General features: G+C 36.3%; 1 protein-coding gene and 1 long non-coding RNA gene across 2 annotated transcripts in view; both read left to right on the top strand.

Moving 5' to 3' along the window:
- The first annotated feature begins 388 nt into the window (after positions 1-388).
- Positions 389-25,180, top strand: part of PDE3A (phosphodiesterase 3A) — a 369,019-nt gene continuing 344,227 nt past the window's right edge. The window contains exon 1 of the mRNA XM_023725502.1: positions 389-1,342. Coding sequence (XP_023581270.1) covers positions 389-1,342 — 954 coding nt within the window. The remainder of the gene's footprint in view (positions 1,343-25,180) is intronic.
- The window catches only part of LOC111819225 (uncharacterized), a 77,886-nt gene continuing 75,679 nt past the window's right edge, over positions 22,974-25,180 (top strand). Inside the window, exon 1 of the long non-coding RNA XR_002822970.1 lies at positions 22,974-23,047. This is a non-coding gene — a long non-coding RNA (uncharacterized LOC111819225). The remainder of the gene's footprint in view (positions 23,048-25,180) is intronic.

Genomic DNA, 25,180 nt, shown 5'->3' with positions numbered 1-25,180 from the left:
GACTCCTCCAGCGCCTGCGGCCCGGGTGCGCGGGACGCAGTGGGCAATTTTTAATATCCTGAAGTAGGAAGAGGCCCCGGAGGGTATAATTTGGGGGTGGGGTAAAGCAGAGCATTTTAAGAAGCTTTTCAAACAGAGAAAAGGGAGAAGTCTGATCTTTTCAGCCTGTGCTAGCTTTTAACTTAAAGGAGTCTCTTTTGGAGCATCTAGTATTGTCCAGCAGTTATTCGAAAGCTGAAACTTTCTGTGACTCTTGGGCCTGGAAAGAAGGAGGGATTCAGAGGGTGGGATTGGGAAGAGCTCGCGCGTGTGTGTGTGTGTGTGTGTGTGTGTGTGTCGGGGTGGGGGCGTCGGGGCGGCCTTGGGGAGTCCGTGAAGAGGGCACACGATGGCAGTGCCCGGCGAGGCCGCCCCAGTCAGGGACAAGCCCGGCCACGGTGGGGCGAGTCAAACCCCCGCGGCGGGCCCAGACTTCCACGGTCGTGCCGGCCCCGCGTCACCGCGGGACTCGGGCTGCAGCGGCTGCTGGGGAGACCTGGTGTTGCAGCCGCTCCGGCGCTCCCGGAAACTTTCCTCGGCTCTGTGCGCGGGCTCTCTGTCCTTTCTGTTGGCGCTGCTGGTGAGGCTGGTCCGCGGGGAGATCGGCTGTGACCTGGAGCAGAGTAGTGAGGAGGCGGCGGTGGAGGAAGCGGCCCGGGGAGCAGAAGGGGGCGTCTTCCCAGGGCCTCGGGGAGGTGCTCCCGGGGGCGGCGCGCCGCTTAGCCCCTGGCTGCAGCCCTCGGCGCTGCTCTTCAGTCTCCTGTGTGCCTTCTTCTGGATGGGCTTGTACCTCCTGCGCGCCGGGGTAAGCCTGTCTCTGGCCGTCGCGCTGCTGGCCGCCTGCTGCGGGGGAGAAGCGCTCGTCCAGATTGGGCTGGGCGTCGGGGAGGATCACTTACTCTCGCTCCCCGCCGCGGGGGTGGTGCTCAGCTGTTTGGCCGCCGCGACATGGCTGGTGCTGAGGCTGAGGCTGGGCGTCCTCATGATCGCCTTGACTAGCGCAGTCAGGACCGTGTCTCTCATTTCCTTAGAGAGGTTCAAGGTCGCCTGGAGACCTTACCTGGCGTACTTGGCCGGCGTACTGGGGATCCTACTGGCCAGGTACGTGGAGCAAATCTTGCCGCAGTCGGCGGGGGCAGCTCCGAGGGAACATTTTGGGTCCCAGCTGATTGCTGGGACCAAAGAAGATATCCCGGTGTTTAAGAGGAGGAGGCGGTCCAGCTCCGTGGTGTCCGCCGAGATGTCGGGCTGCAGCAGCAAGTCCCATCGGAGGACCTCCTTACCCTGCATACCGAGGGAACAGGTAAGCTCTGGCGGTACCTCTCTCACCTCTGGGGAAAGCTTGAAACACTTGGGAACGCGTGCGGGGTGGAAGGGAATCCAGCGCTGGGAACTAAAAGGAAGATAGCCTAGAAAAGTGGTGTAACTTGTGACTTAGGAAACGAGCGGGTTTTTCTTCCCCTCTCACAAAGTATTTTATAACCTGAACAACAGAAACAAACAACAAAATAGATGGCATTTTCAGGGTCACCACAGCTGGGCCAAATTTTTAGATCTGTTAACACCTGGCGTGTGACTTCACTACGCTTTTAAGTACTCTCACACTTTTCCTCTTTTAGCAGAAATTTTAGAATTAAGTTTAGTTTTTAGTAGTGAGTGATTTTTCAGCTGGTGGATTTCACTAGATTTCTTTTTCTTTTTATAAAATATCTTTCTCATAAAGTGACAGGTAAACGTTTATGAGAATCAGAAAAATAATTCTAGAGCAAAGCAAGGCATCCTTGAAGGTGAGGTATTAACATATACTTTCCAATTTTGCAGCAAGTCTTACTTGGAGAGATTGCGTCTGATGGTGCCCGGTTTGTTTTTAGATGTAATTTGGGAGTATATGTTATTACATGCTAGTGTGCTTTGTATAATAATCCTAAATATTAATTTGAGGAACAATATTTATGAGCTTGAGAATTTGTTAAAATCATGTGAAATATGCTACTAGTGTCAATTGGAAAAATAAAATGTCTCTGAGTATTTGCATTTGTAAGTGGATATTTGGAAGTTCAAATGGATTTATACAGATTATTCAGGATATAGTAATTCAGGAGAATATTTTTAAGATTTCTGGAGATACATCTCTTTCAGAAAGAAGGAAGAGGAACCTGGAATTAAGTTGTTGTAAATAAAAGTTTAGTGAAATTTGGGGAGAGAGGGGAAAATCCCTTTGTTATAATTGCTTTAAGATGATAGAATATAGTTGCTATAGAGGGTATAAAAGAAACAAACCCTGATTTTAAACACAAAATGTATCTGAAAAGGCTCATTTAAGTGTTCACTTCTCTACATGAAGCTAACTTGACACTTGATAAGGGTGGATGGAGAGCTGGTTATGCAAAGCGAGTGGAAATTTACACTTTTCCCTTTAAATTTATGCTTATTTATGCTAAGATTTTGACAACTTTAGGGAACAAAAGAACATCTTAAGATATAGTAAGGTTTTTTTCTCATTTTATTCTGTAAATAATCACTGAGGTATTTCTAAGAAATTGCAGTCACCATATGGTGTGGGTGGCTAGTTTGTTTCTGAAATGGAGTTGATTACACAGATCTGTGGTTGTTTGACATTATTTAGCAGAATGGATGACAGCATCATAGTCTCTGTGTTTATTTTAAAACAAACGTACTTATTTAGCTTTTTGTTTAGATAAAACAAATATTTCTTGGGTTTAAGCTTACTCTGAGCATGCAGGAGAAGACAAGCCACTAATTTGATGCTTACTTTTGGTAGAAATTTGGAAATCATCATAATAAAATATCTACTTAAGGGTAAGGTGATTAAAGAGGAAATATGCTTTAATTTATTTTCACGGTTACATGAACGTCTTTTAAATGAAAACACCACTAGTTTAAATGTTTAGAACACACTCTTCTTTAATCTATAGGGAAATGTGATGTGATCATTGCAAAATTGAACCATAGCTTCTAAAGGAAAAACTCTTATCTCCGTGATTTAATAATAAATCATTTGACTCCAAATTAATTTCATTTAGTCACTGATATTAAATTTCTGAAATTTCATATTGATATTTAGGAATTAAAGAGTTAAGGATAGATTTAAGGTAAGGAGTTTATATGAATTAAGCAGCATTGTTAATTAACTCACAGATTTTTATTGGTTTTCTCTGGTGTGAATTAATAAATGGAGAATTCGAATAATCTGTGAACTTCTATAAGAAAATAACTGAGCATTGCACTTTTAAAAATGTTTTGCAGGTGAATGTTGAAAATTCATAGTTGTAATGTATTTTGGTGAATGTGTGTCACTTAAGACTAGTTTTTAGTTATGACCCATTAAAGTTTTTGTTGAGTGTAATTGTTGGGTTGGGGGGAGGGGCTGTGGGAACTAACAAAATAGTATCTTATAAAATAGGGTAATATCTCGTATGTTCGCCTAACTGTGTGAAAAGTTCTGGAGCAATATAGTAAATGGCTTATCTGTTTTATCATAAGGAAACAAACTTTTGATTAAGGGTGCAAAGTGTACCACCGTCATCTATATACCTTATGACATCAACAATCAAAATAATTATAAAACAAGTATATTACACTTCCCTGAGTGCTAACTGACTATGAGTACTTTTGTGAAAAAAAGTCTACTCTCAACTCAAGATAATATTCATCGGTAACAAGCGAATTTTAAGTAATAGTGTAAGAAAGCACAGCAAATCTGGCAAAGGCGTCTTGAGGTTCAATTTATTTGAAACTTGCTCATCATGAGATTTAAAGGTGAGGGAATTTCAGTATTTTCTTTGGCATATGAATGACAGTGGCCACTTATATAAACTCTCTCTCTTCAATGGCTAGCAATTCTCAAAGGGCAAGGAGAATATATATTAAAGTTCTCACAAGACAAACCAACAGAGACATATTTTTCTCCTCCCTTCCTCTCTTCCTTGTAGAATCATAAGTCTACAGATTGGATATTGCATATCGAACTTAATTTTGCATTGCAGATGGTAAAGATGACTTCAAACAAAGAGAGGAGAAATAGGTCTACTGACCTATTAAGAATTAATCAGACACTGGGTGTGTCTGTGAGGGCAAGTGAAGATATCTTTACTCTCAATAAAGAACAGATAAACTTCATAGCATCTGGGTGGTTTTTAGTTCAGTCCTGCCATCCCAGTGTCCTCAGACTGAGGATGATTTTGTCGATGGGCCTATCATTGTACCTTTTTGGTTGGCACTGTTAAGAAGGCAAGTGTTTCCATTAAGGTATATGTGTCTTTTCTAAGTGAACATTCACATCTACGAGGAGTTGTATTTCCCTCAAGTTACCACTGTACCACCAAGCACTGGAATATACACACAGAGGTACCTAGAATTTATTGAATTATTTGATATTGTGCATGATATAAATGTTATTTTTCAAACAGAAAATTTTAATTGGGGATTTTCAACATTTTGAAGTCATATTTAAAGGAATGTCTTTCTATTCTCTTTACACACCAAATAACACTGGTGATTACTCATTCCCCTCTATTTATTGTGGCCACCTTCTACATTCATTTTTGAATGCTTCCAAACCAATGCCATTTTACTTTAGTTACATATTTTAATTCAGTATATTTGCCTATGGTTTCACACAGAATAATCACAAGGCATATGCCCCTCTCCATTAATGCATTTTTAGCACTTAATGAGAAAACTCTTTGTGATGGATACAGTATCAGTCAAAAAAGTGCAGATACCATATTTTTATGCAAATAACATGCACATTATACATATTTGCCAACCATGCAACCCCTTCGTGCATTATTTCCTAGGCAAGCTATGAGTGTTATATGTGTGGGTGCATTATTTATGTGGATGTGTTAATTTGTGGAAAATATGGTACATATATTATGTAATTCAAAAATTAAAATTATTTCCCATGACTATTTCCCTAGTCTCCATTAAACATCTTTAGCAAAAATGAAGGCATTTTTTTAATAGGAATTTAGTGTAATCTGGAGGCTTGTTATCAAAATTAGAATCAAGTTTTCATCACTGATGTCAGAAAGATATGTTCAAACAAAAAAAACAAAACAACAATGACAACAAAACAAAAATAGGAGAAATGGGCATCATCTTTTATCATATGCATTGGATGTGACTTTGTGATGTGTTTGATAAAAGGCATAACTTGCTTGCTAATGTAGTACAGATACAAAATACAGAAGTCATTTAAACTCCTAAGTATGTTTTAGTATATTTCTCAAATGAATACATTTCAGAAGCAGGCATGGATTTTTAAATTAAATTGTAACTTATATCACATTTCAGTAGTGTTACTCAGCTTATAGTGATATGGACAGCAATACTGATTATTTATGATGTGGTGACAGAATTAAAATTAATTAATGTCAACTTATGAAAGTACTAAAAGATAAAAAAACAAGATTTTCTTGTCCTTTGGGAAAGGTGAGGCCAATGAATTTTTTTTTTTAAATGGGGACAAAATTGTGATTTTACTTTGTGAATACAGATATTTAAAGCATACTGAAAAATGGTTTTAAATGACAGAAATAGTCAGTGAATCTATATAAATTTATAGAGGTCGAAGGAGTCAAAAACAGTAATCTTATTCTTTCTGTATTGAGTCTAAAGTGTAAAAAGTTAAAACTGTAGAACTGAAAGAAATGCTGTGTTATGCTGGGCTGTCATGTTAATTAAATAAACAACCAGAACAGTGACTCTGTGTATGAAATACATTTTGAAAAGCCTTGGGGGGAGGGGGTGCAGGCAGGCAAGGGTGAGTGATACTGGCATGAAAAAACATTGGTTATGTCTGTAGTGACATTTGTGTGAATTTGTTGTATTCTATTAGGAATTAGGGTATTTATAAACCTCAAAATTAGAAATATGCCTATATATAACACATCAAGAGTTTCAATTAATACGGTTTTGTGTAAGTAACAGTTCAATAGAGTCTTTGTAGATGTCATAGAAAACTTGTATTATTTAGTGGATCAGTAGAATGAGTTTATCTTAGGTTTTGGGTAGGAGTTTTATTTTTCAGAAAGCATTATGGTTGTAAGATGTAACCTCATGGATATAGGAACACAATCAGTGCAACAATTGTATCACGTAGTATCCTAAGAGATTTTGGGATGGTGGAGTAGTACCTTCGCATTAGGCCATAGGGAAAGTTGCTTTAGCTTTGTGAAATTATGCAGAAGCCTACACGTTTATAGTAAATTATTTACTTAATTGCCATGTGTCTCTTGTTCCATGGAGTCTTCCTCTTCAATTTTTTTGTGTTATGTTTATAAATGTACCTTCTCTACAAGAAACTCAAATGTCTGTTATTGACAACCCATTTTATGCTTATTTTCTGCATGTGTTTAATGAAGTTCTATCAAATAATTCAGAAGGAATCCCAGAAAGTCCAGAAATCCCCATATTCTTGTATCTAAATATGTGCTCTGTTAACATGCAAATAAATATAATTTCCTTTACATAGAAATTTAAATCCTTTTAGTAATTACTTATATATACTTTTACTATTGCTAGTTTTTTTTTTTTTTAATTTCTCATTCAAAAATGTATACACATATTGTTTTGTGATGTTGGTTGCAATCCCCACAATGTGACAGCATGCTCGCCCTTTCCACCCTGGGTTCCCTGTGTCCATTCACCCAGTTCTTGTCCCTTCCTGCCTTTGCTAGTATTTTTTGAAGAGTTTTTGAGTAAGACTACCCTTGCAAATTGTTTCAACTTTAAACCAAGAATGTATGTTTGAGCTGTTATTGATATAAAATACACAGATTTGATCATTACATGAATATATAACACTGTTTTAAAAGGAGATGCTACCCTTAGTTCATATCATCCATAAAGGCCTTTGGTCAGTCAACACATCAAATGTCAAATCAATATGTTTTATCTGTCATTAGCCCTTGTGCTAAAAATCACACAAGTTGTACAAAGACAGTATGACACAACACCTGTCTCTCCAGAGCTTAGAGACTAGTTAGGATACTGAGATATCAACACAAGAAAAGGGGAAATCTTAGTAAAATATCTAAATAACTTCTTAGATAATAGTTGAAGGAATGCAGATAACATCTTAAAGCAGGTTTTTAACCTGGGTCCAGGACCCATTAACCTGTTCTCTGAAATTATATGCAAAACTTCATTTGTTCATTTTTGTGGGGAGAAAATTCATAGTTTTCAGACAGTCTTTAACACAAAATGATCAAACATAAATGGTTTGAATGTTGAGCAGCTTTACATTTTGAAGACATGGAGAATTTTTTTCTTTGAAATGGAAATTAGTATCAGTTTATAGGACGTTCTGAAATACAGGTAGAATATTATAGGATTCAGAACGAGTTATACTTCAATATAGTAGCTGAATTATATCTTGTGGTAGTTTATGGCTGCAAGTAGCTTGTTGTAACCTTGTGTTCAAATGCCTAATTCTGTACCAGGATACAGTTAGGAGACTAATATTAGTATAGTATTAGTTAGGAGACTGGTGGTTTTTACATAGAGGAAGACTAAGGGAGAGAGAGCTAAATGTATGTAGACAGCCCAAGGCAAAATGTTGACCTGTATCCAGTTCTCTCTTGGACTTGAATATGGGGCTGGGGCAACAGAGTAGGAAAGGAGTCAGACTGGTAATTTTAAACCTGGGTGTCATTTGTGATTTTACACTTAGCGCCAACTCTGAATTCTCATTCAGAATTAGAAGACTGAGTAATGCCTAGCAGGTATACGGATAACATAAAACTTTTCTGAGCCCTTACAATGAAATTTCTTGTCCTCAAATAGTTCTAGGAAGCCTCTGGATTGTATTATTCTGGACTTTAGTTTGTCTCATAAGTGAATGTTAATTGCATTGTAAAGTGTTAACTTTGTAAGGTATATCTCATCAAACAATATTCAATGAATATTCAGTGAATATTTAATATTAAATAATAATTTGTGTTTTTGTTTTACTTTTTCAATAAACGTATTTAAAATTTTTCAGAATTTGAATCAGTAATGCATTTGTTAGCAAAAACAGTACTTACTATTTTTGTTCACCTAAATCATTTTGCACAGTTCCCTAATCCAATAAAATGTTAGCAAATAGCATGTAATATTAGAGGAAGTCATGAAGAACATTACCATTTAGAAGATGCTATTTGAGAAAAGTCACAAACATCTTCTGGCCATTTGATATGATTAAAACTGTCATTTATTATTAAGGAATTTGTGAATGATTATTAAAGTGTTCTAGTATAGCCAGTTTTGCTAACATGCTAATATAATTACTTACCAGTGTGTTAATCTTTTTTTTTGTTTTTTTCTTTTAAATCCTAAGAGTAGTTATAAGGGGCACATTTTGTTTGTTGGTCATTATGTGTGTGTTTGTGTATTTCCCCTGCCAGGAAATTGCTTTGGTTGTATCAAGTTAGTGGAGAAATAGTGTCACCCAGTGGCTTTGATGAAAAACAGTTCTGTAAACACTGTAGATAGGCACTACCCAATAGAAATAAACAAAAACCACATATTAAATTCTACATACAGTTTATAGTAACTACAGAACAAAAGTAAAAGGAAAAGTGAAATTCATAATAATAACAATATGCTCTATTTAACCCATTATATTATGTTAACATGTAATCAACATAAAGAGTAAGCAAAGTATTTTGCAGTCTTTTTTTTTACTAAGTCGAAGTATCTGGTGTGTATTTTATACTTGGAGACCTGATGGTGCAGTGGTTAAGAGCTTGGCTGCTAACTGAAACACTGTTAGTTCAAATCCACCAGCCTCTCCTTGGAAACCCAGTGGGGCAGTTCTGCTCTGTCCTGTAGGGTCACTATGAGCTGGAATCGACTTGATGGCAATGAGTTTGGGTTTTTTGTTTGTTTGTTTTATACTTACAGCACATCTCAGTTTGGTCTAGCCACATTTCAAATACCCAATAGACGTATGTGGCTAATGGCTACCATATTGGACAGTGCAGCTATAGATTTTTAAAGACATGAAACACTAGAATACTAATGTCACCTTTTCATTTATAATGGGAAATCTATGTAGATTTAATGATAGCATTTAATATACAATCTTTCAAATTTTATATGTAATCTTGATAGCTCATTTTTATACCACTAACTACTGTAATAGTTGGCAAGTCTGTTTTTTTGACCTTTACTTCCTTTCACATTATTGCACGTATTTTAAAATATGATTACTTTAATTGGAGGGGGTGTTTAACAGGGTCCTTAAAAAAGAACCTCTATATTTACCTGCTTTATAACACAGTATCAAGATTTCTAGTTAATTATGAATTTGTCTTTCAAATTCTGATTTATATGTAACAGGAATTGCTTATGTATCTAGTGTGAATACATGTTAACACTGATTAATCTGTAATTGGATTATCTAATGTCTCTTTAGAAATGGAAGTGCTTATGTTTATAGTGCAGGTCATTATCTTTGTAACTTAGGAACCTAAGTGGCAAACCCGCTAGTAGCTTTAATGGATGAAAATTATAACGGCTTCTGACTTCTCACTACTTCTTATGTAAATACCACTTTCTTGGATACAAAATGAAAATGTCTCCATTTTGTGTAGGGAGGATTGGAGATCTTGATAGTGTAGCATTTCTAAACTAAGATTTGAGATTAGGTGGCCTTTGCGGCTCTACTTGATTTCAAACTGCAGGGTCAACTCAAGAAAATGTGCAGATGAAAAGACAATAACTTTTAAATGTCTCCTTCCTTTCATCTCCTCTCCACAAATGCTATGAATTCATTTGCTTGAGGCATAGCTCCAATGTTACACTGAGAATTAATGAGAATATTATTATTGTTTAAAATATATGGCATGTTCCTTTACACAGAGAGAGATATAGAATGATTTTTTAAAGGATGTATTTATTTTGAGTATAATGGTTTGTATCTGTGTGTGATGCTTATGATGATTTTTATGACTTATAAATTTCTGTTTTTTAAAACAAATGTTATTTTTCTTTGCATTTGAGAAAAAAATCATGAGAAACATAGATTTTCATATGTCACATAGGAAATAATCTTAAAAAGGGTGAAAGACAGTAATAGAATTAGGGTATACAAAAAAGTACATTTGGCTAAAATGAAATTATGTGGACTCAGATTCACTCCTGGTGAAGCTAGCTTAATTTAGACTTCTTGAAGAGCTAGCTGAAGAATAAAAACACTTTTGTGGTACACATCTTGTTACCTGAAAAAGTTTGTATTTGAATTTAAGTAGTCATTTGCCCTGGCTAATTTTGAAGTCATTTAAAATGAGTGGAGAGTTCGATCTTGTAAATTTTTTTTGCCAAACTTCTTTTTTCTGATATATATATATATCAAATAAAGGAGATACATCTTATTTTCACGTTCGTTTTACCTAATAGATTCTTCCTTCCAAAGTGTGTTTAAAATTTTAAGGAATACCCTTATATCCTACACAGTACCTTGTCAGCATATTGAAATAATTTTATGTAAGAAGCTTGTGGTTTTGATTTAATAGGATTTTAATAAAATTTTTCCATCTTCTGAAGTAAGTGTAAATAACTAAATATTTATGCTATGTCTGTGGCAAGTGTTTCCTCCTCTAGATAATAATCCGCTAAAATAAACCTATTAGATGAAAGTTTGAAGTCAGAAATATTATTTTGGGGGGAGTGTTTCTTTTTATGCCAACTGATGTCCGGTTCTGTGGAATCAGCATCCTCAGCACATTTTTAAACTAGTGTGAACAAAATAAATGAAATACTTCTTATTTTTACCCTAAGTACTTTAGAAGGCACAGTAGTTAAGAGCTCAGCTGCTAACCAAAAGGTCAGCATTTCAAATCCACCAACTGCTCCTTGGAAACCCTATGGGACAGTTCTACTCTGTGTATAGGGTGGCTATGAGTCCGAACTGACTTGATGGTACATCCCAACAACAACAACAACACTTAAGAGATGCTCTTAGGAGGATGTGTTCCTTCTTGTGATTTGAAACACCCCTTGTTTGGGACTTAGTACTTCGGGGTCCTGCCTCAGCAACAGGTTCTCAGAAACACTGAAAGGAGAAAGGCTATTGACCTGCTTCTGTTGCATTGAAAATTTGCTTTCTAGGCCCATGACAGTTTTTGTTATAAAAGGAATCAAACTTCTTTGCCTCACTGTCTCAGCTGTAAACATTTCCTTTAAAAATTCTGGCCCAGTGCCTTGCCTATTGTAGGTGCTGGCTGACTGGCAAGTAAATGAATGGGAAAGAAACAAATGACTGAAATTTTTATCCCCTCCTGCGACAGTTCTAGTGATTGAATTGATTGAAGTCAACTTCTGTAGAAAGAAGAAAAGAAACGGTCTATTGACAAGTTTGGAACCCTAGTGGCACAGTGGTTAAGAACTTGGCTGCTAACCAAACGGTTGGCAGTTCGAATCCACCAGCCGCTCCTTGGAAGCCCTATGGGGCAGTTCTATTTTGTCCTATAGGGTTGCTATGGGTCGGAATCGACTTGACAGCAACAGGTTTGGTATTTTTTTGATTTATTAACAAGTCTATTAAGTTAGCATTTTTAATACTTGGTTTTTGTATTTTTATTTTTATTACTTTTTTTGCGTGTTATCTTTTTATGTTCCCTCAGGTACATGTCACATAAGGGGCTGAATTTGCCCATGCCCTTAGTGGTAGGGAAAACCCATATTCAGCAAGAGTCCTAGATATTTATTTTTAACTCACTCTCAACTGAAAATAACCAAAGTTACTACCCAGATCATTGCATATAAACCTAAAAAAAAAAAAAGAACTCTGAAATTTGGGTACATTTTTAGAAAAGTGAAAATTCAAGTCATTTTTATGATCAACTAGTAAATCAAGAAAGAATTAACTTTGACTATATCTACTCCATCACTTTCTACAAAGAGCTGACAGGTGTTCTTCAATAATCAGAAAACAGATATACGTGCATTTTACAATTGATTAATCTATATTGTTGTTAGAGATTCTTATTGAGTGGTTGTATTTCCTGAGAAGTCTAATGTAAAGTAAATACTGTTTTTTTTTTACGTGTGTTCTATTATAAAATATATTTTGAGCCCGTTGCTTCCAGGGATGATTTTGTGACATTGGCTTATTTAAAATGTCATCCAAATGTAGTGCTGGTTTAATCATGCTGAATAATCTAGGAGTTTGGTAGCATAATTTCAGCATCAAAATGAACAAAAAAACAACATTTTATAAGCTTCTACTGAAATGATAAGTTTTAGATGATCCAGTCATTTTTCTTTGACTTGCCTAGTTTTTAGTAGAATTTGACTTGTTGAAATAGAAAATTATAAGTCAAATAAAAACAGTTTGTTGTTACAATTTTAATACTTAATGGAAATATTGTCATATCCACTCACAAAATCAGTGGCATCTGTTTTGAGTATGGTAGACATTATCATGGCCTTAGATAAACTAGAAGTACAATGTTTAGAAAACAAAGGTATTTCTGATTTTGTTTTTTAGTGACAAGTTTCTTTTAGTCGGTGGATGTTAAATGGCCTCATAGGTAGATTTTTTTAGAAATAGTTCCATTACTGGCAACTTTCAGAGTTTGACATTTCTTTGAATATAGGTACTATTTGAAAAAAAATTGACATGGTGAAGTTAGTTATAAATTAATCCATATTTTGAGGTCATCAAAATATATTCTTGTAAACAAGCCATTTCTAAATTTATTTGATATTTTAATTAAAATGTTATATGTAAAATCTTTTGACTATATTTTTATTTGGCAAGAGGGAGCTAACAGTGTGTCTTTTCCATCTTGACTATTGTCTGTTTTTACATTTAGTGATTTGTTTTTGCTATAATTGGAATTGTTTTTGCTAGATAAATAAGACCTAAATTGAAGTACAATTATTAAAGCAGTAGCCTCATTTTGCCTGCTTCTCTTCCTTCTTTTTTACTTGCATAATAATTGGATTGACGCTTCACCCCTTTAGAGAACTATGACTAGAGCTTTTAAATGTTTTCAGTGGAACTTCTGCAAGCAATTAACTAGTTCTAAATGAATTAGGTTGGAAGTGTTGGATACAGATATAACTGAAAGCTGATTAAGTAAGTTATAAAAAAATATGGTGGCATTCATAAATGGAAACTACCTATAATAAATGAGGGGAAAATTCAATGCCAATATTTCATTTGTGTAGAGAAGACCAGATCAGTATCAAATGAATAATTCTTCAGGTTTTTTTTTTCTTTTTTAATTATTGTAATGGTCTTTTAAAGACATAATGTTGGTGCACTTAAAATCTAGAACTCCTTATGATTTGGAAAAAGTGGAAGAGCCTGAGAGAGTCACTCTTGGACAGTGGGTAGGAAGTCTAGCTATGCATTGGCTCAATATCTGTCCTTAGACCGGAAACACTTAGGGGATGGACTGTGTAAGAGGCCGTTAATGCTATTCATGAACTTGCCTGACATACGTTACTTTCCATGATACTGATTCTTACCCATTAGTTCTTTAGCACATTTATCACTTTGTCTTATAAATGTACCCTCATGACAATCTTGTGTGAACTCTTACCCTTATATGACCAGAATTGATTAAAGAAGCCAGCATTTGTGTCTTATTTAAGATCTCAGGAGTCTGTTTGTTTTGCATTGAATATTTGTTACATTCTAAGTATTTTAATATGCCTAGATTTTTATCTTCCTTCCTTGACTTTTTCCCTGGTGGTAGTTGACCTTATGTAATTATAATACCATGTTAATCAAACAATTGCTTATGAATTAGGGCAGTTAATGCCTCTGATGTCTCAATTTTATAGATTAATAGACTTCCTTTAGATACTTCCTAAGTCTGTGAGGAGATTGCCTGACCTTCACATCACCTGGCACTTTTTAAATCGAGCTACATGTTGTAATTCACAAATTTCAGTGTGCATACAAATCATCTAGGAAATCTATGAAAATGCATATTCTTGTATCTAACCTCAGATATCCTGACTTAGTTAAGTGTCATGTGGGATCCAGGAATCTACAGTCTTAAGTAGGACCCCACGTGCCCCAGTTGAGAGACATGGGGCTACAACCTTCTCTCTGCTAAAACTGTGCAAGAATCTCTGACTTTTGCAATCAGATTTAACAAATACTTAAAAAGTACTTGGCTTAGGCGAGAGGGCTCAGTATCATGGGGAAGACTAATTATATCGATCTCTTTCTACGTACATCTATCTATAGAGAGATTGTCGTTTTTGAACGTATAACATTCATAATTTTTTTTCACTTTGTTTTCTCCTTTGATGATACCTCAGAGAAGTTACTTGACCTCTCTGCATAGGTTTCCTCATCTGTAAAAAGGAATTAATAGTTTCTGTACCTGTCTCATATGACTGTTATAAAGCCTAAATAAAAATAAATTGCTATACAAATGTTAAGTAGAAAGAATGTATACACAGGACTGAAATAAGCCAAGGCTTTTTAATGTGTACAAGTTTCTTAAACTTTCTGAACTTTCTCGATCCCTGTCTATAACATAGGGAGTTCCCTGGGTGGTGCGAAGGGTTAAGTGCTGGACTACTAACCTAAAGGCTTCCTATGCACCCAGAAATGGCCTCGGAAGAAAGGCCTAGAAATTTGCTTCCGAAAGCTCACAGCCTTGAAAACCCTACGGAGCGCAGTTCTACTCTGCAACACGTGGGGTTGCCATGAGTCATGGAATCAGCTTGAATGCAACTGGTATTTTTTGTTTTGTTTTTGTTTTTTAACTTATAATATAGGAATTATAATACCTACCTTTTTAAAGTTGTGAAGGCAAAATTAATGGAGATAATGAATAGTGGCTCTTGTTGAACACCCGTCCTAGCTGAACAAGAATAGTAAAGAAAAATATCTTTTCCAGCCCATTAAGGCCATATTATTGAAGATTGTAGGCTAAATACCAGAAAATACAATTTAAAGCAATGCAGACTGATTACAAAAATGGAATTGAAAGTCTTGGGAAAGACATAGGTTTTCTGGAAGTTAATTAAAATGTTAGTGTTAGATGTTAGAGAGTTGCTTCAATGGCAGCCAAAGTCATCGATAAATGAGGACCCTGGAGAGCCAGACAAGTTAACAATGGATGGAGATAAATCTGACATGGATGGTGATGGGTGCTTCAGAAGAAAACGATCTGACTGAAAAATAATTGAGAGACATTTTGGAAAACTGATGGAGTCCTTGAGCATTTCTGTAGAAATGGCTGCTGCTGCTGAGAGTCTCTTGTATAGTAATGTGTCATATATCCCAATCGTATAGAAACTTGATTTGTATGCTTTAAGAATTGCTGTTCTTGCCCTTATAACCCATGTTTTGTTTTGCAAAACAAAATTATTTTCAGTTTCATTTTCCACAGTAAAGTCCCAGGCATACCTGGGACTTTTTTTTCCTCATTATTTACCACTTGTATCATCATTTTCAAATAACAGGGATGTTCTGCTTATGATTCGTGTAAAGAAAGTAATGCAGCACTCACTCAGAGATGGCCCTCAGTACAAGGGAGTGATTATTTTCTCACATAAAAGTGTTCCTCAAGATGCTCCCTTTTTACCAGCATCCACAGGGCCCTACTGTAGACCTTAATCCTTAGACCACTTTTCTTCCCTGTATTGAATGAAGTTTTAGTGTAGTCTGAGGAGGTAATTTTGGGTTGACTCCCAGCAGGATTAGGGGTCCTGTATAGATTGACTCCACCTACAGTTGGTTTCAATTTAGAAGTTCTGCCCAGGCTAGTCATCTTTTTCTCCACTATAGTCACAGTACATCCTCTGGGGTTTTCTCTGATATAAATGGACATGTCAGAGAGGTGAAGGGAGGGGACTAGCAGATCATATAGGCCGTGAGGTCGTTGCAAGACTGGTTTGGAGTGGGAAGGGAAGCCATTGAGGGTTTTGAGTGGAGAAAGCATGTGATCAGATTTATGTTTAATAGGATCTCTCAGGCTGTCTATGCTAAGTGAAAATAGGTGTTAGGATGGAAGAAGGGAGACCAGTTAGAAGACTCTTGCAATAAGCCAGAGATGATAGGGAATTAGGCCAAAGTGGTAGTGTTAGTGGTTAGATTCTAAGTATATATTAAAGGTAGTAACACGAAGATTGGTAGTGATTGGTTGGTCTTCTTGTTGAGGGTAGAGAGTGAGTTCCATTAATGTCTTCCCTTTTGTTTAGGGACCTAATATTATGGGAGGTCCTGGGTAGCGCAGATGGTTTGCGCTTGATTACTAACTTAAAGGTACGCATTTTGAACCTACGCAGTGGCACCTTGCAAAAAAGACCCAGCGACTGGCTTCCATAAATCCAAAAAAGCCCTATGGAGCAGTTGTACTCTGTAACACATGAGGTCACCATGAGTTGGAATCTACTCGACAACAATGAGTTGGATTTAATAATAAGGGAAGATATATCTTCATTTCCTGTCTTTAAAATCTGATTGGGATGACTGTTTCTTTCAATTTATCTTCTGTCTGTGCCTTTGTGAAGATGTACAAACTGTGGACTTGATTTTCAGGAAAGCCGTCACCATATATTGAAATAAATTCTAATCAATCATCTCAAACTCTTCAAAAGTTATTAGATTGTTACGGTATTATAACATTTGGTATAATACAAGTTGGTTTTGAAATTTTGTCTTTATATAAATGTTCTTTATATTTTTTAATAAATTATGAGTGTCATTGCCATTCTCTCCCTCTTAAATACAGATGTATTTGTAGTTGGCGCTTTAATATCTTAAGTTCAAATATAGCAAAAACATTAGACTGTTCAAACAAAATTCAAGATTTTCTGTCTTTATTAGTCTTTGAATAGTCTGACAAATCCTATTTCCATCTAAAGGCATGGTGCCAAAACATTCCAGGCCTTTCTACAGAGGAAGTGCTTCTATTTTGTTTTCATATTAATCCAGAACATTTGTCAACCTGCAGAGCACTTCAGTGATAGGTGCTATATAAATATTTAAATTATGATAGCTTGATTGTATTACAACTTTTCAGAGCTTGCTAAGTCTACACTGTGGTTAATTTCTGATTATGAAATATTTTATACACTGCTTGGGAGCAACCAAAGATAAGGAAATTTAAAATATGTGAAATGAAGAGTTTTTAATTGCATGGAAAATACTTTTGATGAATGGGAAGGCAAATCAGGAAATAAAATTGAGGGTACAGCATGCTATCGCCTACAATAACCAAATACATAGCAGGAGGGAAACTTACAAAAATGTTAATTTTTGTTTGTATGGGGGAATCATGGGTTATTTTTATTTATTTCATTATTTTTCCAGTATTTTCTTTCACCCCGCACACATATTTTATATGCATAAAAACAATTAAAACTTTATAAAGAAATGTAGTCATTTGAGGTCACTTAGATGTGTTCACAGAACATTTACTGGGCTCTTATGGCTAACAGTTATTTTACTTAAAAAACAAAAACAAAAAATCATTGCTGTCCAGTCGAGTCAATGCTGACTCATAGCGACCCTAAAGGATAGAGTTAGAACTGCACCATAGAGTTTCCAAGGCTGTAGATCTTTACGGAAGCATACTGCCATATCTTTCTCCCTGAGAGCACCTGGTAGGTTTGAACCATGTACCTTTTGGTTTGCAGCTGAGCACTTAATCACTGCACCACCAGGATTCCTTAGTTGTTTGACTTACAAACATGAAATTAGCACCTTCAGGTGCTTTGGGGCTGGTAATGTGACATTCAATACTGGGTAAAAGACATTTGGAAGTAAAATCCTTTTGTATTCCTGATTTTTAACCCAGATGACTGGACAGGCTTATAGCTTCTTATAAGTTTGGAGGTCAAACTGACATATGATCCTCCAAAGCAGGTTCCTGAAACTATGGATTGACATATAGAGGATTTCCTTAACATCATCTAAAGGTATAGTTTCATGTAAAAATACACATACACATGTGCTGATATACGTACACATAAATTCAAATATGCTTCAGTTTTTACAAAGGCTTTTTGATCTATTTTAGGTTAAATGGTGGAAACAAAAATCTAAGACCACAGCTGTGATATGTTAAAACGAACATGAAAACAAATACGGTTTTACATATAAGGAGAGCACTGAACCCACCTCACTGATTTCCCAGCCAGCTAGGTTGCAAATAAAAATCCCCTTCATAATAATTGTTTTTCATAGTAATGAACATTTTTTAAAAATGTTGTTTGCCTGAAAGAATTCTGTGTACTAGGGCACTTATAAAATACATAGTGTGATATTTTCTAAGATTTCATGCATAGATTATACAAAAGATATAAACTTTTTATCTTATCATATTTTAAAATTTTGGCCATAACTCATATACAGAAATATTATGAGTTATTTCTATGTCTCAATTACACCATATGTAATAACTGATTGATTTCTGTTTTGGTTGTCAGGATTTTGTTGACTATTCCCTCCATTTCTTGCTTAAGACTAAGGAACTTTGTACATTTCCATTTACTATTATTTTGTTTAAATAAATGAATAGGGAATGAAAGCTGTGTGTATGTAATATTTTAAAAAATATTTGCACATCTGGTATTATTAACACACTTTCTCATTTGAAGAGCTGTAAATGTCTGTGGAAATACCTTTGAGAATATTAAACCAGTTTCTGTTACCTCAAAAAATAAAGGGACTGTGGTCTTGAAAAAGAAAATCTTTCCAGAAATAAACAGAATAGAATCAGTCGTTACTGGCAGTTGTCATCGACTTGGCTTCAGCTCATTGCAACCTATGTATAACAGAATGAATGTTGCCTGATTCTGTGCTGTCTTCATGGTCATTGGTATGTTTGAGTCCATTGTTGTGACTATCATGTCAATCCATTTCATTGAAGGTTTCCCTCGTTGCTGTTGGCCTTCTACTTTACCAAACATGATGTCCTTTTCTGGGGACTGGTCTTTGCTGATGATTTGCCCGAAGTGAGCAAGCAGAACTGTTGCCATCTTTGCTTCTAGGGATATCAGATATCCTTGTCAGCATCACAACAAAAACTTACTCAAGCATACTGCCTGCTTTTACTGTTCTATCCAAGGAGAGTTGGCAGGTGAGGGCTAGATGATTATGGTTGAGTAGACTGGTAGGTAGCTCCTTGCTGAGAGTGTGTGTCTTGGGGGTGAGGTGGGCCACTGAAACCAGCATTTGGCCGGAATCCAGATCCCTGCCTGCAGGTCAGAGATGTACTTTTTCCACAGAACCAGAGGTTATCCACTGCTGCGGCACACTAATAATAAAGCTATAGCTCATCAATCAGAATATCAGGTTGTTAATTTAAGCTGGGAAATTTAACTGTAAGAAAGACCTGGGTGCCAGTACTTACTAGTAAAACACCTCTTGTTTTCTAGAGGGAAGTCACCTTTAGCATGGTTGTCTCCTAGATGGTGACAGGGGAATCTCGGACTTGGAATTCTACTTGGAAAACTTACACTGTGTATTTTTTTTTTTTTTTTATATCAGGACAACATTTGAAGTGTGCCCACAATATGCTAGAAAGTGTGGGGAATGTTGGAGGGTGGAGGGGATTCAGAGATGGGCTGTCCCTGCCTTCCTGTCCACCCACCTCCAGCTCATAGTTTAGTTACTACATTAACAAATTATCACAATGCCAAATGATAAATACTATGAAGTGCAGAAACTCCTGAGAGCTTTGCTGTCCAGAAAGGTCATAGCTAAATTTAATGCTCAAATATCATCACCCTCTTAACATGGATTTGTGTTAAAATTCTGCCTTCCCTTCCTTTCTTCTCTTTTTGACTTATGTTTAACTTTTTCATGTGTTTATGTTAATAGAAAGCTGACTGTAATCATCTCTGGTACAATGTGAAGAATGTATCTGTAAAAGACTATTTGTATTTCCCTGTGGGCTTGTGGCCTCGACGGTGTGAGGGAGGGAAAAGGTACACAACATTGTGTTGTGGAGCTGGATGGTGTGGAGCCATTGTTGTGTTTGTAAATAACACATGGAACAGATAGTCCGGGTGGTGGGGGGCGGGGGGAGTGGGGTGGTGATAAATTTTAATAAAGAAGTAAGGTAGGGGTCATAGTGGGAATACAAAATGCAGTGTTTAAAGAGTAAGCTGAGGAATTTAAACATTGTGTGTTCACCAAAAGTTACTGAAGGTTTTTTAACCGGAGAGTGATGTGAACAGATTAAAATAATATTAATCACAGTGATCAAATGGACAATTTAAAAGGCAATTGCAATACTCCTGGTTAGAGACATTGAACATTTGCTAAAGCCATGGTGGTGGAAATGAGAAATGATTTAAGAAAAAAAAATTAGACCTGTAATTGGCAGGATTGGGCCATGATTACAGGTGCCCTGGTGGCACAGTGGTTAAGTGCTCAGCTGCTAACCAAAGGGTCAGCGATTTGAACCCACCAGCCACTCTGCAGGAGAAAGATGTGGCAGTCTGCTTCTGTAAAGATTTACAGCCTTGGAAACCCTGTGGGGCAGTTCTACTCTGTCCTATAGGGTCACTATGAGTAGGAATCGACTTGAGGGCAATGGTTAGGCCATGATTGATGAAGGTGTTAACAGAGTGCATACAGATCACTTAAAGTTGTGAACCTGTGAAACTAGAAAGATGGTGATCCTGCTCATTGAGAAGAAAACCATCAGAAGATCAGCTTTTGATAGTTTTAGTCTCAAGGGTTAGGGAGGGAAGGTGATGTGTTTGGTGTTTGATTGATTGGTGCAGACATATTCAATGTGTGTTACTTTTACAATCTCATGTGACTCTGTTTGCTTGAAAGTGCCCAATTTGTTCACACAAAATATTTTACTACGAGAGTCACATTTGCTCACCACGTTCCCTGCTCAGTACGTACAAGAATTTTAGAGCTGGAAGCCTCTTTTGCTGTTTCTAACTGCAAATACAGTAAGGTATAAGCTTTGATCATTTTAATAAGTACAAAATTATCACCCTATTTAAGATTAGATTTAAAAGAGTCATAAATTCTGAAAGTCAGGTGACTCTGTATTGTAGATACTGAACCTTTGCAATGAAGTAGACTACCAAGTCAGTAAAGACTACAGCTTCTGTGTAACCCTGTGATAATCCATGGGGGTGATATACTGCAATAACTCCTAATCTTCAAGGCCAGGTTCTTATCCTGGAACAAATACATGCTGAATCATATGACTAGTTAAAGAATTATTTTATCAATTGAGACAATCTAGGCAGTCAAGAGCAGTTAACCTTGTAAAATAATCAGGTTGAGTTCTGCTTTGATATTTTTCTTGGGCCATCCTAGATGCTTACTACTGCTAATTTTATAAATTAGGCTATATTCAGTGATGCTAGGACTCTTGGTCAAGTTTCCATACATTACAATGCAATTGCTATTCTGTGCCCATTTAGTGAAGTTTTCCACCTGGTAAAATCTTCATTGCTTTCAGTACTTTTCTAGACTTATCTTTATATATCATAGTGAAGTGTTAAAGGACCTTTTTTTTCTTGTTCATGTGTCTGTGTTACTTTTTTTGGACAGCATTACTGCTGTTAGCGTTGGAAGGGAAATTAAAAGTAGAGCCAAATTTATGAAATCCTTAACAAGTGATCCTCATTAATCTTTTTCTTAATTACTACCACAGTAGGGAACTGAGTACCCTTCCACGCCATTTCCATTCTCCCTCCCCCCTCCCCTTCCTGATGCTCTCCTCTCCTCATTGTGGCCTTTTGAAATTGACAAGTCCAGAACCTGGTGCAGTAGACTAGATGTGGTCTGATTGGAATAGAGCAGAGTGTGATTATCACCTTTTTTTTTGTACTAAAATAACTTATGGACCTGTGCTCAACATATGATTACCTGAGCCCCAATTCTAGAACTACACTATATCAACATGTGGGTGAACAGGCAGGAGGACATGTGATTATGACACACACTTCATGAAGAACCAGTATTCTAGATAGAGAGACCCTGAATGCATATTATGACTGCTCTGCCTATTTTGGTCAGAATAGTAATTTATAGGTTTATATTTAGTTTTCAGACACGTAAAACTCTGGAGAACTTAACACCAGTTAGTCTAAGCTCTACCTATATTGTGCCAGTACTTTGGACCTTATGTTCTTGTATTTATTACTGTCACTTGGCGTATTCCTATGTTTGATTCATACGAAAACAGGAAGATGGCCAAGTTTTTTACTGTCTTAAATGTCTTCTGGTGACATATGCATTGCTCAAATAGTGAAAGGTATGCGGAAGAAACACGATCCATGTTAAAGCTGGGCAAGTTTTAGAGAATTAAAAAATAGTTCCATTTATCCACTTTCTTTTTATTCAGTGTGGACCTTTAACACAATAGAAGTTTGAAGGGAGTTTAATAATACCGTGGGTTCTCCAAGATATAACACCATAGATAGGAAAAGAACCAGCATGGCAATATGACATTTTGTCTATGATTTTGGACATAATATTTAATACAACTTTTAAAACAATTTGATAATTTATCTTCTTGATATATGTGTAAAATATGGCTGGAAGAGGATGATTTGGATTAGGTGTACCAAATCATGGGTGCTTTTGGAAATATTCTTAGCATAAGATAGCACAGTGAATGGTGGAATGGCCTTTTCATTCTGGGTAAGCTTTTTGAGATGGCAGTTACAGTGAGTCTTTGTCCTTTTCAGGGGTGATTCTCCCATGGTTGTTGTTGTTATATACCATCAAGTTGATTTCAACTCATAGCGACCCTGTGTGACAGAGTAGAACTGCCCCATGGGGTTTTCTAGGCTGCAGTCTTTACAGGAGCAGATTGCCAGGTCTTTCTCTTGCAGAGCTGCTGGGTGGGTTGAATTTGCCAATCTTTCAGTCAGCAGCCAACTGCTTAACTGTTGGACCACCAGGTAGGCTTTGTCAAACTCTAATCTGTCCCCGAATCTGATATGTTCTCTCTTGGCAGACCTTCAAACCTCCTGGATCAGTGCTGTAGTGAGTGAGCGCCACAGTTACTGGTGTGTGTGTCAGTTCCATAAGGTATGTTGAAGTGAGAGAAAAAAAAAAAAGTTTGCAAATCACAGCTCTATAAACTTGATCCAAGAAGGGTGTGAACCTAATTTGTGGACCAAATAAGCATTTACCTTCCTGTACAAAGTTCCTGTAAGGAGAGGTTTAAATAAATATAGCTTAGAGGAGGGACCTTTTCAGGAGTTTCATTTGACATCAGTCAAATATTCTTGCAAGAGGCAGTATTTAGCTCTGTATTTTCACAGGTCATTTGGATTTTACTTTTGGCTTTAATTACTGGTTTTCTAACATTATTGAATGGCAGACTATTTCTTAATTCTTCTTATAAAATTATGTTTCCTTATTTATTTTCTGTAGTTTATGGGTTCATGTTTGTAACCTACAGGGAAATCATAAAAAAATGAGACAAAGAGTAACTGGAGCACTGAGTGTTCTAAAAAGACATATTTGCATTAAAGATGGTATGAATTACTTTTTCATGAGTTGACATAGGTCAGAAACCTCTTTGTGGCACTTTGGGCGGTAAAAGAGGTATACTTTATTTAACATTGCAATGATATGGATTACTAAATTAAACATTTACACTTTAAATATTTTTATTTAATGAAGTTAAATATTGATAGGGTTGCTTTGAGTCAGAATCGACTTGATGACAATGTTTTTTTTTATATATATAATGAATGAGCTATTAGGAAAGCATTCTAATTGTGCACAATCTTATAATCTTACATATTGTTCCAGAATTATCAAATTATATAGTTATAATCTCTATAGAAGAATATATGATTTGAAAATATAGATAAGAAGTACCACAAGAACTTGAGTCCGTTATTCTGCTTACTCTGTGTTCCCAGTATTTCAACTAGAGTATTGTATTGGTTATTAACAGGAGTTAATATTACCCCCATGGGACAATTGGCAGTGTCTAAAGATACTCTTTGTTGTCAAGTCTTAGGGGGTGCTACTGGCACTTAGTTGGTAGAGGCCAGGAATGCTGTTAAACACTCTACAATGCAAAGGACAGCTTCCCACAACACAGAATTATCTGAGCCAAAATGTCAACAGTGGCAAGGCTGAGAAACCTTAGAATATTTTATATTTATTTTGATTAATATTCTATATGGATGAGAGAATGAATAAATGGAAGTAGAATTTTCCTTATTCTAAGTGTGAAAATAGAAATAGTAGGATCTGTTGAGGGAGGGATTCAAGTATAGTGCAGTGATTATGATTAAGACACGGGATTTGTTGTTAGATTGTGTTCTGATCCTCACTCGAGCAACTTATTAGCTGTCTGTTCTTGGGCAAAACAGTTAATCCCTCTGAGTTTGAGTGTGTTTGTAAAAATGTGGATAATAAATTCTACCTTACAGGCTTGCTTTGATAATTAAATAAGATGCTGTTTGCAACCTGGAAGAGTTTACATGGTCAATAAATGGTAGCCACTGTTATATTCAGAATGAAACTTGGGTTTGGTAGCGTAGTATTTATATAGTTATATAGGAAGTGAGTTAGGAGAAATATTATCAGTAAAGATGATTTCTTGAATGAATTAGGAGGGTTTCTCTGAAATTTAATGAATGAAGAGATGTTGTATTAAAAACAATACACACACACATATGTACATATTTATTTGACTTGATAACAGCTAACAACAACAACTATATATACTAGTTGCTGTCTAGTCAGTTCCAAATCATTGCAACCCCAAGTGTGTCAGAGTAGAACTGTGTTCCATAGGATTTTCAATGGCTGATTTTTTGGAAGTAGATAGCCAGGCCTTTCTTCCAAAGCACCTATGGGTAGACTCCAATCTCCATCTTTTGGTTAACGGCCAAATGTATGAACCATTTTTAACCATTTGAACTATGCAGGACTCACTCATTCATATACTCTCAGTCTCTCTCTCTCTCTATATATATATACATATACACATTTATGTGTGTGTGCATATGTGTTTGTGTGTGTGTATGTATATGTTAAGTGTGCATTTGTGTGAAGAACTAGAAAAAGATATTTGACATCCTAGGAACATCTATAGGAATGCAACCTTTGAAACAGGAAACTCGCATTTAATAATGCCAAATTATTAACAGTAGTTACCAATGGGGGATTGAGTTTGAGAGATCTTTTTTTTTTTTT

The sequence above is a fragment of the Trichechus manatus genome, unplaced genomic scaffold (genome assembly GCF_000243295.1).
Source record: "Trichechus manatus latirostris isolate Lorelei unplaced genomic scaffold, TriManLat1.0 scaffold00320, whole genome shotgun sequence".
Lineage (NCBI taxonomy): Eukaryota > Metazoa > Chordata > Mammalia > Sirenia > Trichechidae > Trichechus > Trichechus manatus.
This window is presented reverse-complemented; position numbering and strand designations above follow the sequence as displayed.